At 46.3% G+C, this 20,304-nt stretch overlaps 1 protein-coding gene across 2 annotated transcripts in view; it reads right to left on the bottom strand.

Moving 5' to 3' along the window:
* Window positions 1–20,304, bottom strand: part of KIN (Kin17 DNA and RNA binding protein) — a 35,896-nt gene that overhangs the window by 6,658 nt on the left and 8,934 nt on the right. Inside the window, exons 4-9 of one of the 2 annotated variants that reach the window (XM_069765304.1) lie at window positions 19,894–20,016; window positions 9,083–9,264; window positions 5,808–5,856; window positions 779–836; window positions 576–699; window positions 166–216 (exon numbers count right to left, since the gene is read on the bottom strand). In XM_069765304.1, coding sequence (XP_069621405.1) covers window positions 166–216; window positions 576–699; window positions 779–836; window positions 5,808–5,856; window positions 9,083–9,264; window positions 19,894–20,016 — 587 coding nt within the window. The remainder of the gene's footprint in view (window positions 1–165; window positions 217–575; window positions 700–778; window positions 837–5,807; window positions 5,857–9,082; window positions 9,265–19,893; window positions 20,017–20,304) is intronic. The other variant, XM_069765305.1, reaches the window with a different exon arrangement.

The following is a 20,304-nucleotide window of genomic DNA, read 5'->3' as shown; positions in this document are numbered from 1 at the left end:
TTAGATATAGGATTTTACAAGTCATCATTCTTGGTTTAAGCTGTGAAACCGGACCAACACTAATAGGATGCCAAAATCTAAACTCTAGTCTTAGGATTCGAATCACAAGTGTTGAAAGTCGTGAAGATCATACATGAACTACAGGAGACTGAATGGGCTGCTTACCGGCTGCAACCAGAAGTCTGTTCGCTCAGTTTTCTTTTTCTTCTCTTCCATCTATATATAAAAAAACAAAGATATATATTAGTGGAAAAGACCAGGAGCCACAGGAGAGACTGTGAACCCACCTCTATATGTAACATGTCATATTACCACAATGGTCATGTCCTTTCCATGCCGGGCTAGAGGAGCCTGTGGCAGTTGGATCTGAATCAGGCCAGTGATTGCCCCCAGCTCAATGCATTCAGTACCACGGACAATGACCCAGATGCTGAACAGGACTACAGCAGGGATGGCAGCGATCATGCAGATGCTGTACAGAGCCAAGTGGGCGTTCACTTCAATCATTCACAGTGAAAGAACCTATGTATGTTTCCCTGCACGGTCAGAACGCTAATACACCAAGTCATACTTACCTCAATGATTTCCTCAAGAGCGGATTTCTTTTTCTTCTCTTTGGTCTGGCCCGGCGTTGCATCTTTTCTTTTTACAGGCCCAGGCAGTGTAGCGGATTTCAGTGCATTGGCCGCTAGTGAACTGCTGCAGGAGAATCAGATTGGGAGGTAAGCCCCAGATGACGAGCAGCTTGGAAAAATCCACTTCAGAAGAAAAAGCTCACCTGGACTTCGAAGACGGCTGTCCTGATGTACTTGCTCCTTTGCCCAAATTGAACACCACTTGAAGAGTAAAAACAAAAATTAAACACTGAGCAACTGGTCTAAGATACAAGGAAGAGGAAAATCTTTACAATATCAGTCTATGGTTTTATTCGGAAAAAGAAAAGTGCGTTGGAAAAAAAAAAAAAAAAAAAAGTAAGGTCATAATTGTATTGCCATGTCAGGATTTACATAGTTTAGGCTACGTTCAGATTAGCGTTTCCCGACGGGAAACGCAGCGGCGACGCACGCGTCATGCGCCCCTATGTTTAACATTGGGGACGCATGCGTTTTTCTTGTTGCGTTTTCCGACACGTGCGTCGTTTTTGACGCTAGCGTCGGACGCAAGAAAACGCAACAAGTTGCATTTTTCTTGCGTCCGATTTTCGTCAAAAAACAACGCACGCGTCGCAAAACGCGTTTTTTCGTGCGTCGTGCATTGCGTCGCCGACGCAGCGGCGCGCAACGCTAATCTGAACGTAGCCTTATAGAGTTCTTAATGTGTGTCAAGTGGGAAGACGAAGAAGACAAAGAAGAAAAACAAACAAAAACAAACTAAAGCCCCGCTGACCTGAAAAACCCGGGTAAAGTTAATAAACCAAAAAGTTGGCAGCACGAGACCTAAGAAGTGATGCCTGAGGTTTATATATGTGAGTCCAGTGGGCGGTCCTATATAGTGACTGATATCACAATCATACAGGGAGCTAACTGTCACTCACTGATCAGGACCGCCCATTGGACTAATATACAAACACCAGGGATTTCAATGAATAAAATACAAGTCATACTGATTTTTTCCCCACACACATTCTGCCCTGCTTCTCCCTTACAGATCGGACCATATGTACAACATGCCAGGTTCCCTTTCTGTAGCAAGATGTCGGCACAGTCTAGTGCAGAGAGCGGCAAACACTGCAGCTGTTGTGAAAGCAACGCCCAACATGTCCAGACACCAGACAAACTGTGGGCCTCTGGAAATGCTGGGAGTTGTAGTGTCACATGCTGGATTGCTAGTCGAGTGAATAGAGATGTCAGACACAGCTGGCGGCATCAGTCACCAGCATACTCCATGCCCAAGCAGAGAGCCAAGAAAGAGAGGTTTGGGGATGGGGGCTGCGTATTAAATACCACCAATCGTTGTTATACTGTATGGAAAGGGCAGGAGGAATGATGTCTCTGGATATACTACACACACACCACCATTGCATATGAAATGGAGGGGATTTAAAGGGAATTACCCTCCTAAGCCGTCTATATGGACATGTGGTCATAGGAAAATGGATGAAATTATATCTTGATATCTGCAATCTGATGTTTTATTCCAAAGAAATAACAAAAAACTGACTGGTGTGTACAGGTGCGAACTAGGAGCAGCCATCTCTATATACAACAAATAACGTTGCTCTCTGTAGTGCTAAAGCATCCAACTATGTAACATATGGACTATGAAGAGCAGTACTGCTCTAGAAAAGAAAACCGTGGAGATTCTTAGCAATTCTAATCTAGAGCAGGAATGCTATTCAGATTTCAGATTTCTATGCCTTAGCACTACAGAGCGCAACTTGTCTGTTATTCCAGAGAAAGCCAAATATTTTGCCCATGTAAATGAGCTCTTCTTATGAATGAAAGGGGGGGATTACATGTTCTCTGCTCTCCTGATCTCACTGCAGAGCTGACTATATACACTGGCGTTTAACACAGCTGATGTTTTATCGCATAGCACTGGGCCCAATCTTACTCTACCGGGCAATGCAGATCAGCGATTATTTTCGAATGCTGATTCGAGATGGGAAAACACTCACAGCCTGCTGCAAGTGGTCCGATATTCAGATCACCGCACCCATACAAATCTATGGGTACATGTGAAACATCGACTGCACTCAAATTTCACCTGAGTGCAGTCCGATGTACTCACACTGGTAACTCCCTCTTTCATGTACAGTAATCTCCAGAGGCAGATTCTCATGCAGATCAGTGTCCGGCCCATAATCCCCAACAGCTCATTCACATGTAAGAAAAAAAAAAAAAGAATTTCTCTATAATAAGACTTCAGATCACAGATATCATGTTATCCAGCTTCCTATGCTCCACATGTTCATATAGACGGCTTAGGAAGGGTGATCCTACTGACAGATTCCCTTTAAATGTTTAATAACGGCATATCCATAGAATGTGCCAGTTTTTACAAATACAAAGATTTTTGATCCACTTTCCTCAAGGCGAGGTGCAGCCGCATCCATTTACAAACTGAACAGAGGTTTCAGCATAAAAGCACAGCTCCCTCAACATACATACTGTACATATTAGAGTAAGGCTATGTGTATATGATGCGTTTTTGCTGTGTTTTTTGACGTGCGTAAATGCTCCAAAAACGCAATGGAATACTAAAGAAAAGTAATTCAATGACAATCCTGAAGTGTTGTGCACATGATCCGTAAATTTCCGTCCGCACTCGCGTTTTATTTTCTGCAAATACGTTGGGGATTAGGTGTTCAGTAAGTATGGTAAATTTAGATTCAATGAAGGAGTCGGTGTGATTATTTCAAATAAAAGACTTTTTTCTGGCCGTGTCTTTATTTATCATGTAACTATAGGATTAGTAATGGATAGGTGTCTTATAGACGCCTCTCCATTACGAATATGTGGGCTTGATGTCACCTGAAAATACAAAGCTGACATCAACCCCACAAATATTACCCCACTTGCCACCTCTACAGGGTAAGTGGGAAGAGCGAGGCTAAGTGCCAGAATTGGCGCATCTAAAAGATGCGCCATTTCTGGGGAGGCTTAGAGCAAATGACTTTAGCCTGGGGAGGGGGGGATGTTAATATCCATGACCCCTTCCCAGGCTATTAATATCAGCCCACAGCTGTCTGCCTAGCCTTTGCTGGTTTGATTTTATAGGGGAACCCCATGTCAATTTTTTTCTGGGGTTCCCTTGTAAAACTAGCCAGTAAAGGCTAAGCAAACAGCTGTGGGCTGACATTAATAGCTTGGGAACCTTTGGCTATTGGCTCCTTCCAGAATATTAACATCAGTCCTCAGCTTTCTCTCTGCTGGTTGTTAAAATGATGTGGGAGCCCACACAATTAAAAAAAAAAAAATAAAAAAAAAAATAATATATTAATATATATATTCACACACACACACACACACACACACACACACACACACACACACACATATATATATTTTGCATTTCACGCAGATATCTGCTTTTTTGTTACAGCATATGTAGGTTAATTATATTAATGCTCCTACATAGGCGTGTGTGTGTGCGTGCATTTAATATTAACCCCTTCATGACCTTGGGATTTTCTGTTTTTGTTTTTCACTCCCCTCCTTCCCAGAGCTATAACTTTTTTATTTTACTGTCAATATGGCCATCTGAGGGCTTATTTTTTGCCGGACGAGTTGACAACATAATTGGTTTTACCATGATGTGTACTAGAAAATGGGAAAAAAATTCCAAGTGCGGTGAAATTGCAAAAAAAGTGCAATCCCATGCGTGTTTTTTGTTTGGCTTTTTTGCTAGGTTCACCAAATGCTAAAACTGAGCTGTCATCATGATTCTCCAGGTCAGTACGAGTTCATAGATACCAAACATGTCTAGGTTATTTTTTATCTAAGTGGTGAAAAAATTCCAAACTTTGCTAAAAAAAAAAATAAAAAAAATTGTGCCATTTTCCGACACACGTAGCGTCTCCATTTTTCGTGATCTGGGGTCGGGTGAGGGCTCATTTTTTGTGTGCTGAGCTGACGTTTTTAGTGATACCTTTTTGGTGCAGATAAGTTCTTTTGATCGCCCGTTATTGCATTTTAATGAATTGTCAAAGCGACCAAAAAAACATTATTTTGGTGTTTCGAATTTTTTTTCTCACTATGCCATTTAGCGATCAGGTTAATCTTTTTTTTATTGATAGATCGGGTGATTCTGACGCATTACCAAATATGTGTATATGAGCGATCTGATGATCGCTCCTATGTAGCTTAATTACAGGCCTGCTATGAGTGCCGACCACAGGGTGGCGCTCACAGCAAACCGGCATCAGTAACCATAGAGGTCTAAAGGACCTCTATGGTTACTATCCTGAAGCATCGCTGCGCGGCCGGTAGCGGTAGTTAAATGCCGCTGTCAGCGTTTGACAGCGGCATTTAACTAGTTAATAGCGGCAGGTGGATCGCAATTCCACTCGCCGCTATTGCGCGAACATGTCAGCTGTTCAAAACAGCTGACATGTCGTGGCTTTGATGCAGGCTCATCGCCGGAGCCCACATCAAAGCAGGGGATCTGATCTCGGACGTACTATCCCGTCCGAGGTCAGAAAGGAGTTAATGAAGGTATCTGGCTGAAGAGGTTGAACAAGGAAATGACATCAATTTTTTTTTTAAATAATATATCTTTATTTAGCTCTATGGATTTACAAAAACGCATGAAGAAAAAAAAAAAACATGCAAAAATGCATGCATTTCTAGCTGCGTTTTTCTGCCAAGAGATGCAGAAACCTTGCAGAAATTTTTGCAAGCAAATAGGAAACGTGCGCACATAGCCTAAGAGTTCTTTGCACCTGTGGTTACGTTATAAAAGGGAAAACTCAACTGGTCAGAGATTATTTTGAACACTTAGGCTACGTCCCCATGGTCAGTAATGGGCTGCGCTTTGGAAGAAGCACATGTCCGCTGCGGCCAAAAAGCTGCTGACTTTTGAACGCAGGTAATTCCGTATGTGTTCACTGAACCGTGCAGAATCACTGCGCCAATACATTGTATGGGTGACATTTATCTTGCGGAGACTAGTGACTCTGCAAAATAAATTGATATGCTGCGGTCTGGAGAGACGCGCCGCATGTCCATCTCCGCAGATATCGGTGCACACATCCACTATACTGTAACATTTGGACGCTGCGGATGTATGCAGAATTTACTGTCTGTGGGAACATACCCTTAAAAAAAAAAAAAAAGAAGCAAATATCAAAAATAATGGAAACATACCTTTCTCTTCCTCGTTTTCTCTATTTAATTCTGTGTAGACAGGGGTCTCCTGTAAATGCAAAGAGTCAAATTTACAACATGCCCCAAACCAAATTCTTCACCGCTGCTGCTCTGGACTATAGCGAGGACTATACATATTGTGACTATAAATCAGATGTAGCACTGATAACGTTATATCACAAGGGTTCTACCTGGGCTGAAAGGATGTCAACAACTTGGGTCAAAAAGAATTTAACTAATTAAGTAGCCCCCAAATATCCTAATTACTACCACATATTTTCAAGATATTCCAAGACTAAAAAAGGTTTCCTGAATTGCTGCTGCCAATGGGGCTAATCAAATAATGGGATAATGGGATGCATTAAAAGAGGTCACCAGTGCAGCCTCACTTACACGAATACTGTGAACAGTTATGGTCTCCAGTGTGGGGCAGCACGGTGGCTCAGTGGTTAGCACAGCAGCCTTGCAGCGCTGGAGTCCTGGCTTCTAATCCCACCAAGGACAACATCTGCAAGGAGTCTGTATGTTCTCTCTGTGTTTGCGTGGGTTTCCTCCGGGTACTCCAGTTTCCTCCCACATTCCAAAAACATACTGATAGGGAATTTAGATTGTGAGCCCCATCGGGGACAGCGATGATAATGTGTGCAACCTGAAAAGCGCTGCAGAATATGTTAGCGCTACATAAAAATAAAGATTATAAAGGACATGGATGAACTACAGTGGCTGCAAAGAGCGACCAAGGTTATTAACCCTTCACGACATCACGTATGTTTACATCATATGTTGTGTCCCTGACTTTGATGTGGGCTCACACTCTGTGGGCTTCTTTCCCTGCAAATGAGGACTAATTTAAGCAGTCATCATGTGCCTTTCGCAGCCATAGGAGTAGCGGTGCTCTTCCTGCAACTGTTAACCAGTTAAATCCTGCTGTCAATCACTGACAGCAGGATTTTAACAGGCACCAGCCGGCAGTGCGTCATTCATCCAGCCGGCGTTCATAGGAGATCATGATTTCTGCAACGCATAGCTGTGCTGAAGCCCTGTTATGTATAACACAGGTGATCAAACAATCACAGCTTCAAGTCTCCTAAAGGGACTATTGAATAAAGTTAAAAAAAAAAAGAAAGGGTAAAAAAATATGGAAAAGAACTCGCATTCAAATTACACTCTTTTGCCCCATTATGATAATAAAAAAAATGCAACATTGCAATAAAAGGAGATCAAAACATCGTATCTATTCCAAAATGGTAACAGTAAAAAAAGTTGACTTATGGTGCAAAAAAAAAAAAATACATGCAAATTTCCACATTTTTCACCATTTACATATAAAAACAAGACAAAAAAAACCCACTATATATGTTCAGTATCTGCATACTTGTACTGACCTGAATTAGGCTATGTGCACACGCTGCGGATCCGCAGCAGTTTCCCATGCGTTTACAGTACAATGTTTCAGTGACATAAGGAGAACTACACAATATAATTTTAGAGGTTTACAGGAAATAATTTAAGGAATTTTTCGTCTTTCAGACAAAATAGTATCTTGAATTAATTTTGGAGAGAATTGTAACAACTGAAATGTATGTGCCTGACCCTGTACAATGATGTGTATACCTATCACTTGGATCTTTTGTACCTATGAGCTCATGGGGAAAGTGTGGCTGCAGGAATTAACGATTCTGCACATTGAGGCTCTGTGCACACGCTGCGGATTTTGCTGCAGATCCGCAGCAGTTTCCCATGCGTTTATAGTACAATGTAAACCTATGGGAAACGCAACCTGCAATGCACATGCTGCGGAAAAAAACGTGTAGAAACGCAGCGGTTTATATTCCGCAGCATGTCACTTCTTTCTGCGGATTCCGCAGCCGTTTACACCTGCTCCTCAATAGGATTCCGCAGGTGTAAAACCGCAGTGGAATCCGCACTAATTCCTCCAGAAATGCACAGGAAATAAGCAGGTAAAACGCAGTGCCTTTTACCTGCAAATTTCACAAATCCGCTGCGGAAAAATCCGCAGAGCTCCAAAATACGTGTGCACAAACCCTTATAGTGCTTGGTCAGTTTTATCATATAGTAAACATTGTAAATAAAAAAAAAAAATTGTGGAATTGCACTTTTTTTTTGCAATTTCACTGTATTTTATTTTCCCCCCATTTTCCAGTACATTATATGGTAAAATCAATGGTGTAAATGAAAAGTACATCTCATCCCACAAACAACAAGCCACCACACGGCTATATTGACACAAAAATTAAAAAAAAGTTATGTCTCTTGGAAGATGGGGAGGAAAAAAAAACAAACAAAAAATGACCAAGGGGTTCAGGGAATGGGTGAATATTACAGGTTAGGGGCAGTGGATTCTGTGATGGACGCTGATCCAGGGAATTATTCGGATTGTCACGTGTGGAGATGGGAAGACATTGTTCCGTAATATGGGGCTATTAGCATCTGCCTCATAGGGTTTTAGCACTTTGTCTAGATCAACATCTTAGAATTTTTGCATGGACTTGTGTCATTTTTTTGAGCCTTACCAGACAAGCTATTTTATTGTGTCACTAATCAGAGGTAGTAATGAGCGAATGTGCTGGGGTAAAGTGTTATCTGGGCATGCTTGTGTGCTAACAGAGGGTCTTCAGTGTGCTCGAAAAATATGTTCGAGTTCCCGCGAATGCATTTCTCTTGGGTGTTAGGCAATCACTCCATGTGTTGCATCTGTCTAACAGCCACGAGACATACAGGTGCGAGGACTCGAACATATTTTTCGAGCACTCCGAAAACACTCGGTTAGCACCCGAGCATACTAAGATAACACCTTGTCCGAGCATGATCACTCATCACAAATCCGAGGCATTAAGAATTACGCAGACCCCATTCAATGGAATGTTTTGCCTGTGTAATGCAGGATGGGATAGGAGTGAAATAATCTTTGTCACTGCTCTACGCTGACTAAAATATGAGGATCCTGGACAAAGCTCAACCATTAACTCACAAATCCCTAATAGTGTAATAAGCTGGATAACCCACTGACAGCCATTTCTAGCATAGCATACCCATTATATATGCCTAAAATGACTAAAGTCTGGTCAGCCTTTAGATCAGTGGGCCTCCGACCTCCACAGCTAAATCTGGGCTATCTTGTTAATGGAGAGAGTCACACCTGCTCTGCCATCTCTCCTGTCACTGCACCAATGTGAAGGAATGAGCAGACGACTTGTGGATAAAATGTCGGGAGACAGCCCCATTACATGCACAAGTTCTGGGTGTAAATTTACCTCCTCTTTTTCGTTCTGGCCCCTTTTAACTTGCTCTTCGATAAATTTAGCCGTCCTCTCCTCATCATCGAGATCTTGTTTCTTCTTTTTCTCCAGCTCTTGTTGTCTCTTGATGGTTTCTGGATCCCGGTCTATGTATTGAACGTACCAACCCTTTGGTGTTTCATCCACTTTACATAAACCTAGGAAGAGGTATAAAGCAACGAGGAGGATTAGACAGACCAAGCAAAACCTAGTTATTAAGTTTAGGGTGGAGAGATTAAACAAAAAATGATGATAATGCGCCCGGAATACCGGAAACGCCTTGTTCGGCGTCCGGAAGCTGGCGGCGCGGCAATGAACACGAGCGACAGCTCTATTTAAAGTAGTGAAATGTAAGTATACCATAGCTATGCTCACAAGTTATAAGATTTCATGATCCCCTGAGGATTCTTTGAGATGAAACGTGTCGGGAGGCAACACACATGGACCAGATGATAAGGGGACAGGATAGTTCCATGGTCACGTATGGCAAAATCGATACTCTGGTGGTCGAACCGAGGGAGTAAGCCAGTGACCCAGATGAGTATAAATAGATTTATGATACAGATGATCTGGTATGACCACCGCATGAACGTATGCCGATAAGCACAGTTCTAATGAGCGGAAGGAAACATACTGTAAGATTATATATATTAAGGGACCTAATTATTGGGCTTCTTGATTAGCCTGTTGTTGTATTTACATATGTTCGGAGGTCATGAATTTGATCTGGTTTACATACAGGAGAATGCTATAAGGACGAATTAGTACCCTCGTGCAGGACAATGAGGAGATTTGTAGACAATAAGCTATTTATTAATGATGCCGCAGACATCTTCTCTATACCCATTGTGATAACTCAGATACCTGCTGGTGTGAGGCACCATTGATGTATTACGCATTACTGCATCTGAAGATGGCCCACTGGAAATATGGGAGCCATGAGCAGGTTGGAGTAAAACCCGAACATTGTGTATACTGGGCTAAAAGGATCATTTCTGAGTGAGAGAACATTGTATGATTTGACCCCGATACTTCTTGGTCTACATATTTCTTCTTTTTTCATTGGTTTGTTGGTACAAGCACATTTTATGCACATGTTTTTTGCACCTGTATATGTATTTTAAAGAGGTCTGTAGTAAAAGTTAAGTTTTAATTCAAGATTTCAAAGCTGCTGTCATAGTGTTTAACTAGGCTTTGTATTTAGACCCTTGCTTAAATATATACATATGTACACATACAGCTTGCATCGTCTTGTAGCTCATTGAATAATAATCCAAACTGTACTTTAATTTATAAAATCTGCTGCTCCATAACCAAAAAAAATCCACGTGCCAATAAGAACGAAGTGCTTTTGGCATGTTCAGAGCACCTCCCAAGCTTCTGCTTTCCCGACCTAGAACCAACTTCTTCTGTTTGATTGACAGCTGATGACTACACTAGAAACCAAGTGAGCTGTCAGTCAAGCAGAAGAAGGTGGTCCTAGCTAGGGAGGCAGAGGCTGTGAAGTGCTCTGATCAAGCAAACAGTACTTCAGTCTCGTTTCCATACAACGTGGAGGTTTTTATGGATTTTATAAAGGAAGGTATAGATTGGCTTTTCTTCACAAGTTATCCAATAATGCAGTTGGCTTACACTGATTAGGTTGGCATGACATTCTCTTTAACCCCTTCATGACCTTGGGATTTTTCGTTTTTCCGTGTTCGTTTTTCACTCCCCTCCTTCCCAGAGCCATAACTTTTTTATTTTTCCGTCAATTTGGCCATGTGAGGGCTTATTTTTTGCGGGACGAGTTGTACTTTTGAACGACATCACTGGTTTTAGCATGTCGTGTACTAGAAAACGGGAAAAAAATTCCAAGTGCGGTGAAATTGCAAAAAAAGTGCAATCCCACACTTGTTTTTTTGTTTGGCTTTTTTGCTAGGTTCACTAAATGCTAAAACTGACCTGCCATTATGATTCTCCAGGTCATTACGAGTTCATAGACACCTAACATGACTCGGTTATTTTTTATCTAAGTGGTGAAAAAAAAATCCAAACTTTGCTAAAAAAAAAAAAAAAAAAAAAAGCGCCATTTTCTGATACTCGTAGCGTCTCCATTTTTCATGATCTGGGGTCGGTTGAGGGCTTATTTTTTGCGTGCCGAGATGATGTTTTTAATGATAGCATTTTGGTGCAGATACGTTCTTTTGATCGCCCATTATTGCATTTTAATGCAATGTTGCAGCGACCTAAAAAACGTAATTCTGGCATTTCGAATTTTTTTCTCGCTACGCCGTTTAGTGATCAGGTTAATTTTTTTAATTGATAGATCGGGCGATTCTGAATGCGGTGATACCAAATATGTGTAGATTTGATTTTTTTTTTATTGATTTATTTTGATTGGGGCGATTTAAACTTTTATATTTTTTTTTTACTTTTGCCATGCTTCAATAGCCTCCATGGGAGGTTAGAAGCAGGCACAACGCGATCGGCTCTGCTACATAGCAGCGATCTGCTGATCGCTGCTATGTAGCAGAAATGGAGGTGTGCTGTGAGCGCCGACCACAGGGTGGCGCTCACAGCCACCGGTCATCAGTAACCATAGAGGTCTCTAGGACCTCTATGGTTACCATCCTGACGCATCGCCGACCCCCGATCATGTGACGGGGGTCGGCGATGACGTCATTTCCGGCCGCCCGGCCAGAAGCGGTAGTTAAATGCCGCTGTCTGCGTTTGACAGCGGTATTTAACTAGTTAATAGGTGCGGGCAGATCGCGATTCTGCCCGCGCCTATTACGGGCACATGTCAGCTGTTCAAAACAGCTGACATGTCCCGGCTTTGATGCGGGCTCACCGCGGAGCCCTGCATCAAAGCGGGGGATCTGACCTCGGACGTACTATCCCGTCCGAGGTCAGATAGGAGTTAAATGGAGTCTGACAGCCGATGCCTGCCACCCGACCAAGGGACATCAGAGGCCGTCTCTGTTATCGCATCCACGCATGTTTTACTCTGCAATGCTGCAGCGTTTCGGGAAGAAACACAATTGTAAAAGCTGGCCGGGGACAATGAGACTGGGATGACTAATCAAAAAGGCAGGTCTCTGGTGGTGTCTAGCTGCGCAGTCCTCGTCCTATGTACGTGTGTAAGTGACAATCGTCACATCGTCCCCAGATGGCTTTTAAAAGTATGTTTTCTTTAAAACACTGCAGTATTACAGAGTAGGTTATACCTATTTAACCCCTTCCTAACATGTGACGTACAGTCTTATGGGTTGCCAGGACAGTCAGGGGTCTCCTGAAAACCTCTCTGCTTGTCACGATGATTCTCCTGTGAAAGCCAGAATTTAGCTGGCCTTCATGGGAGACCGTGATCTTCACTATACATACCGTAGCAGTGTTGATGCGCTGCTATGCACAGCACAAGTGATAGATGACTGTAAGCTGCGATCATCCTAAGAGTCTAACACATACAGAAAAATACATTTTTTTTAATGTATGAAAAATATAAAAGTTCAAAAATCAACTCCCTTTTGTCCCATTAAAAATAAAAAACAAAAACAAAAAAAAACCCCACACATTTGGTATCGCTGTTTTCATAAAAGTCCAATCTATCAAAATATAAAATAAACTTATATGATTGGTAAACGGCAGAATGGAAAAAGAAATCAAAAACACTAGAATTACTTTTTTTTCAACGTTGCAACATTGCAATAAAAGGAGATCAAAACATCGTATCTACCCCAAAATGCTATCAAAAACATCAGTTCAGGGTGCAAAATATAAGTCATCACGTAGCCCTATATCCTGAAAACGTTACAGGTCTTGGAAAATGGTGGCACAAAAAACATTTTTAGTTTTATATTTTTTCCCCCACACTTTTTTTTCACTACATAAAACACAAAAACTGTGAGTTTAGCATCTGCGTAATCGTACTGAACTGGAGAATTTTAGTGCCAAGTCAGTTTTACCATCTAGTGAATATGGTAAAAAAAAAAAAATACAAAAAAAGTGGAATTTCACTTTTTTTGCAATTTCAATGCAATTGGAAGTTTTGTTCACGCTTTCTAGTGCGTCACATGATAAAATGAATGGTGTCATTCAAAAGTACAACTTGTCCTGCAAAAAAACAAGGCCTCATATGGCTGTGGGGACAGTAAAATACAACAGTTACGGAAGAAGGGGAGGAGAAAAAAACAGGATTTTTGGTTGCTTACCGTAAAATCTGTTTCTTGAAGCCTCCATTGGGGGACACAGGAACCATGGGTGTATGCTGCTGCCACTAGGAGGCTGACACTATGCAAATAAAAAAATTAGCTCCTCCTCTGCAGTGTACACCCCACCGACTGGCATTAAACTCTTCAGTTAGTGAGAAAGCAGTAGGAGAAAGAACAAGGTTGAAAAACCATAACCACAAACTTGAGAACTGTAAACGTGAGAACAGTCAGAGAACATATAACAAAAACATTGGGAGGGTGCTGTGTCCCCCAATGGAGGCTTCAAGAAACAGATTTTACGGTAAGCAACCAAAAATCCTGTTTTCTTTATCGCCTCTCATTGGGGGACACAGGAACCATGGGACGTCCCAAAGCAGTCCCAAGGGCGGGAAAAACAGACTTCCATCAGGTCAGAGGACTCACCACTGCCGCCTGCAGGATCCTTCTGCCTAGGCTGGCGTCCGCCGATGCGTAGGTATGGACCTTGTAAAATTTGGCGAACGTGTGGATGGAAGACCAAGTTGCCGCTTTGCACAGCTGTAGGGCGGAAGCCCTGTGGTGCACCGCCCAGGAGGCGCCGACTGCCCGGGTAGAGTGAGCCTTAATCCCAGGAGGGGGCACTCTGTTCTTGACCTGGTAAGCCTCCAAGATTGCCATTCTGATCCATCGAGCAATAGTCGCTTTAGAAGCCGGCTGGCCTCTGCGCGTGCCATCAGGAATGACGAAAAAGGAATCCGTCTTCCGGAAAGTGGACGTTCTGTCCAGATAGATCCTCACAGCCCTGACAAGATCCAGCTTGTTCAATGATCGCTCCAGAGGATGAGTCGGAGCTGGACAAAAGGAAGGTAGAACGATGTCCTCGTTGAGGTGGAAGGTGGAAACCACCTTAGGAAGAAAAGAAGGTGGGGGCCGGAAGACCACCTTGTCCTGGTGAATGACCAAAAACGGAGGACGGCAGACAGGGCCGCCAGCTCGGAAACGCGGCGAATGGACGTGATGGCCACAAGAAAGGCTACCTTCCATGATAAAGCTGATAGAGGAATCTCCCTAAGAGGTTCAAAGGGAGAAACCTTCAGAACGTCCAGTACCAGGTTTAGGTCCCATGCCTCCACAGGGGCCCTGTACGGCGGGACGACGTGGGCTACCCCCTGAAAGAAGGTCTTAACCTGTGGCCGAGAGGCCAAGGTCTTCTGAAAGAGGATGGAAAGCGCAGCGACCTGACCCTTCAGAGAACTAAGAGCCAGGCCCGAATCCAGTCCTGCCTGAAGGAAGGCCAAAAGAGAAGGCAGGGAAAAAACCATAGGCGGAAGGCGGTTGGACTCGCACCACCGGAAGTAGGCCTTCCAGGTGCGGTAGTAGATCCTGGAAGACGAAGGCTTCCGAGCCTGAATCATGGTGTGAATCACCCGGTCCGAAAGGCCCGACGCTCTCAGAACCGCGGTCTCAACAGCCACGCCGTTAAACTGAGCGACCGAGAATTCGGGTGGCAGATCGGACCCTGGGACAGCAGATCGGGCCTGTCTGGAAGGCGCCAGGGAGCGTCCGCGAGAAGGTTGACGAGCTCCGCGAACCAAGCTCTCCTGGGCCAATCCGGGGCGATCAGGATGACCGGCACCCCTTCCGCTTTGATCTTCTTCAACAGTTTGGGAAGTAATGGAAGGGGTGGGAACAGGTAGGGCAGCTCGAACTGTGACCAAGGAATGGCCAGAGCATCGACGCCCACTGCGAGAGGATCGCGGGACCTGGAGACGAACTGCGGAACCTTCCTGTTGACTCGGGACGCCGTGAGATCCACATCCGGAGTTCCCCATCGAAGACAAATCTGATGGAAGACCTCCGGATGTAAGGACCATTCCCCTGCCGCGAGGCCCTCGCGGCTGAGGAAGTCGGCGGCCCAGTTTTCCACGCCGGGGATATGCACCGCGGATATCACCGGAACCGTTGCCTCTGCCCAAAGGAGGATCTTGGATACCTCGGCAAGGGCCAAGGAGCTCCGAGTCCCCCCCTGATGGTTGACATATGCCACAGCCGTGGCGTTGTCCGTCTGGATCCGGACTGGAAGGCCCCTGAGAATCCTTTCCCAGTGGCGGAGGGACAGGAAGATGGCCCGAATTTCGAGGACGTTGATCGGCAGAGAAGACTCCTGCAGCGACCAGCGGCCCTGGACCGTCAGGTGGCGAAAAACCGCACCCCAGCCGAGCAGGCTGGCGTCCGTTGTCACCACCTGCCAGTGAACTGGAAGGAAGGACCTGCCCTGGGAGATGAGAGGTGACGTCAGCCACCAGTTGAGAGACCGCCTGACCCGAAAGGAGAGTTTGATCTGTCGATCCAGGGAGAAGACCGACCTGTCCCACTGAGACAGAATGGCTTGCTGAAGGGGTCGCGAATGGAATTGGGCGAAGGGAATCGCTTCCAATGTAGCTACCATCCTCCCCAGAACCTTCATGGCCGAACGGAGGGAGGGAGGACGAGGACCCTGGAGCAAGCGTATGTCTTGACAGAGAGTGGATCTCTTGTCTGTGGGAAGGAAGACTCTGCTCTGACGAGTATCGAAAAGCATGCCCAGAAAGATGATGCGCTGAGAAGGAATAAGGCAGGACTTCTTCCGGTTTACCAGCCACCCGAAACGGGCTAAGGTGTCGAGAACAATGGACAGGCTTTCGTGGGCCTGAGCGAAGGACGGAGCCTTGATGAGGATGTCGTCGAGATATGGAAATAGGACCAGGCCTCTGACTCTCAAGATGGCCATCAGCGCCGCCATGATTTTCGTGAACACTCTTGGCGCGGTTGCGAGACTGAACGGCAGGGCGACGAACTGAAAATGGTCTCGTTGCACTGCAAAGCGCAGGAAACGGTGATGTCCGGGAAATATCGGGACATGGAGGTAGGCGTCCTGGATATCTATTGAGCATAGAAACTCCTGAGCCTCCATGGAAGCAATTACTGAACGAAGGGATTCCATCCTGAAGTGTCTCAGGTGAACTCTCCTGTTCAGCAATTTGAGGTCCAGAATGGGGCGAACTTTGCCGTCTTTTTTCGGTACCACAAAAAGATTCGAGTAGAAACCCGTGAAGCGTTCTTTTTCTGGGACGGGAACGATTACCCCGGATTTGAGCAGAGAAGCGATGGCTGAGAAGAAGCCCGGAACTAGAGCGGGGTCTCTTGGAGGACGGGATTGGAAGAAACGATCCCGAGGTTGGGAAGCGAACTCTATTTTGTATCCCGAGGATACAACTTCCCTGACCCATGCGTCCTCTACTGCGGAAATCCAGACGTCCCTGAAAAGGAGAAGACGGCCGCCCAATCTGGGAGTTGGGCTGGAGTCTTGCCGAGAGTCATGCCGAGGTGGATCTTCCAGTCCTGGGCCTGGAGGATCTACCCTGGGAGAAACGAGGACGCCAGGACGGAGTGGGCCTAAAGGACACCGCCTTCTTCTCTTGACGTGCCTGTGGCCTCTGTTGCTGCTGGGAAAGGGAGTTTGACGCAGCGAAGCGACGAAAAGGCCGAAAAGAACGAAACTGTCGTCTAGGGGGAGGGCGACGAGGCTTAGCCTGAGGGAGAAGAGAACTTGTACCCCCGGTGGCGTCCTTAATTATTTGGTCCAGCTGGGAACCAAAGAGACGAGAGCCCTGGAAGGGCAGACTAGTGAGGGACTTTTTGGAGGACAAGTCCGCCTGCCAGGCCTTGAGCCAAACGGTCCGGCGGATGGCAACGGCATTGCTGGAAGCTTGAGCCGCACAAGACGCGGCATCCAGGGAGGCGGAAACCAGGTATTCACCAGCATGGGAAATCTGGTTGGCAAGTTCCGCTAATTGCGCGGGAGGCGCCCCATCCAGGATACCCCGCCGAAGATCCTTGGCCCATTTTGAGATGGATTTTGAAGCCCAAGTGGACGCAAAAGCTGGACATAGAGCCGCTGAAGCCGCTTCAAAAGCAGATTTCGCGAAGGATTCTATAACTCTATCGTTAGAATCCTTCAGAGATGCTCCGCCGGACAGAGGAAGCACCGTGTTGGTGGACAGCCTGGAAACAGGGGGGTCCACCGAGGGAGATGCTGTCCAATTGGCGGTAAGTTCTGGAGGAAAAGGATATAATACACCCAGGCGTTTTCCCCTCTGAAAACGCCTAGTGGGGTTCTCTCTCTCTCTGGACACGATTTCCTCGAATTCAGGATGAGGAGCGAAAAATTTTGAAGGTGGTTTGGCCCGTCTGAACGAAACCGCCTGATCTGCGGGTTCCGTAGAGGGATCCTTGATGCCACATGTTTGGTTTATTGCCCCAATGAGGTTCTGAACTGTCTCACTCATGGTGGCGATTTGGTGAGGATCCAGCTCCGAAGTATCCTCCGAAGGCGCATCAGATAATGCCTCGCCTGACTCAGGGGAGGAGGATCGGTGGGACACCAACCGCGGGGGAGGGCCGAGCGGCGAGATGGAGCGCGAAGAGGACTCAGACCGACGTTCCTGTCTGGACCTTTTATGGCTTATCAAGGAGGGTTCGGGCGGCGGTTCCTGCGACCCGCTGGCCACTGCAGGGGTCTGCAGGGGTAACCGATCCAGCGCGGACACTAGAGTTTGAGATACCCGTGTTAAATCGGCCACCGATTGTGACAGAGAGGCGGCCCAGCCTGGGATGGGGGGATCACTCTCGGGCGGAACAGCCGGGGGATCCTGGGCGGTGGGAACAATCGGGTTGCTGCAGGACTGACACAGCGGGGAGGACTGACCTGAGGGAAGTTTGCTGTTACAGGACGAACATGCAAAGTACGTGACTAAGGCAGAAGATGAAGAGGTAGGGGGACGAGAGCGGCCCCCTTTAGAGGTAGACATTTTTAGGGACCCTGAAGATGCCAGTGGGTTAGGGGACAGTGGGCAGAGGGGGGTGTCAGTCTGCAGTGCAGCTACTCACGGACCCGGTCCTGGAAGATGTCCCACTTGTCCTCGGCGGAGAACTTCCCTGAGGTGCTGATTCTGCGATGCTGAGCCACAGAAGATGCGAGTGCTGCTGCTGTGAGAAGCGGTGCACACCGGCCGAGGGACCCACGAGGAAGGGGGTGGAGCCAGACGCAGAGGCGCCGGTGGGCAGGGCGCAGTATGTCGGGCGGGAAAGAAGCCCGCCCGCAGAACCGGAAGTGAGGAGCCGAGAAACCGGAAGTAGGCCCCGGCCTAAGCCGGGACCTAAATTAGAGACCGGCGCCGCCGGAGAAGGGAACCGCGGCGCCGGAGCAGTGCGCCGCAGAGTCTGAGAAGAGCGGCAGTCTGCCAAGGCTGTCCGAACGGAACTGGCGGGGTCGCGGCGCCAGAGGTAGGCCCCGGCAGAAGCCGGGACCTAAATTAGAGGCCGGCGCCGCCGGAAAATCGCGGCGCCGGAGAATCGCGGCGCCGGAGAATCGCCAGAGAATCGCGGTGCCGGAGCGCCGCCTGAGAATAGCGGCGCCGGAGCGCCGCTGGAGAGTGGCGGCGTCGGAGCGCCGCAGAAAGTAAGTGGCACGGCATCCTGCCAAGGACGCCGTGCAGACACAGGACGCCGTGCAGACACAGGACGCATTGAGGCCCCCGAGCAGTGAGACCGCAGGGGGAAGCGGCGCAGCAGCCTGCCAGGCTGTGACTCTGTAAGGGGCTGTGCGGCTGCAGGGAAAGAACTGCGGCCGCTAAGGAAGAAGAGCTTATGGCTGTCCCTGGGATCCCAAATAAACGCCATGAGGGGAGACAGGGGGACATCTGGAGAAAAGATCCCGGGGGAATGGAGGGGAAATACTCACCTAAACATCCCACGCCGTTACTAACCTGAGGGGAATGAGACGTCACGGAGCTGTGATGGACGTCCTCGTCTCCTCCAACCGACAGGCTCTGGTAGGCGAGTGGGTGGGGGACGGAGCCAGGACCGGACTTCTGAGCACGCTTCTGTGCTAGGATCTTGGTCCTGGAGAGGGATCTATGAGGATACGGGGTGGCAGTACACGCCGTACTCATAGTCCGTATTGTGGGACTACAGGTGTGACTGCTCACCCTGTATCCCTCTGGAAAAAAACCTGAAAAGAAACGACGCACATTGAGGTAGATAAGGGTCTAATGAAAGACCCGTGTCCACCTCCTACTGACACTAAGCTAAACTGAAGAGTTTAATGCCAGTCGGTGGGGTGTACACTGCAGAGGAGGAGCTAATTTTTTTATTTGCATAGTGTCAGCCTCCTAGTGGCAGCAGCATACACCCATGGTTCCTGTGTCCCCCAATGAGAGGCGATAAAGAAACAGAAATTGGTTGCGGCGTGAAGGGAATCTGGCAGCTGACTGACACTGCCAGAACCATGAGCAGCATGAATAAGACTGTCTCAGTTATTGCCGCTAGGTATATTATGCTGCAGGATTGAAATCAATAGGCTGTTCATACAAGTGATACACAAGGCAGGCTCCATTTATTAAAAAATAAATAAATGTGAATTCAGGTATATTTTGTAAGAAGAAGCACTCCCAACTATATTTTTTATTAAGTGTGTATATGCATGTAGTATGAGTGTATACTCACCTAGCGCCACTAGCGATAATGAGACTGGTTAGGATGATGGACAGAAAAAAGTCATAGTAAAGCACGTACCTTCTCTTCCCAGCCACTTGGTAAAGTCTGTTAGTGTCTCCCACTGTGTTGCGTTCATGTGGACGTGTTCTCGATGACTGATGTACTCATTATACACAATGTTATTATGCACCCGCTTTGTTCCTGTAAAACAAAAAAAACAAAAAAAAAAACGACACCTAAGGTCTTAATATATAGCACAGCTCTGTAACCAACAGAAAGGTGCACGGAATACAGCAATGGATTCAACAAGCAAAGGAGAATTTCCAACACTGATTTCTATAAAATCTTCACTATTCTTTATTAAATAGCCACAAACGTAATCCAGACAAAGACCCAGTAGTAAATCATCCGACGCGTTTCAGATCAGATGCGATCCTTAGTCCTTGCAAGTTAAGATTTTATCATCAGATGGTGCTGGGAATTTTCCTA

Source organism: Ranitomeya imitator, chromosome 4 (genome assembly GCF_032444005.1).
Source record: "Ranitomeya imitator isolate aRanImi1 chromosome 4, aRanImi1.pri, whole genome shotgun sequence".
NCBI lineage: Eukaryota > Metazoa > Chordata > Amphibia > Anura > Dendrobatidae > Ranitomeya > Ranitomeya imitator.
Note: the sequence above shows the minus strand (reverse complement) of the source record. Positions and strands in the feature narration are given on the sequence as shown.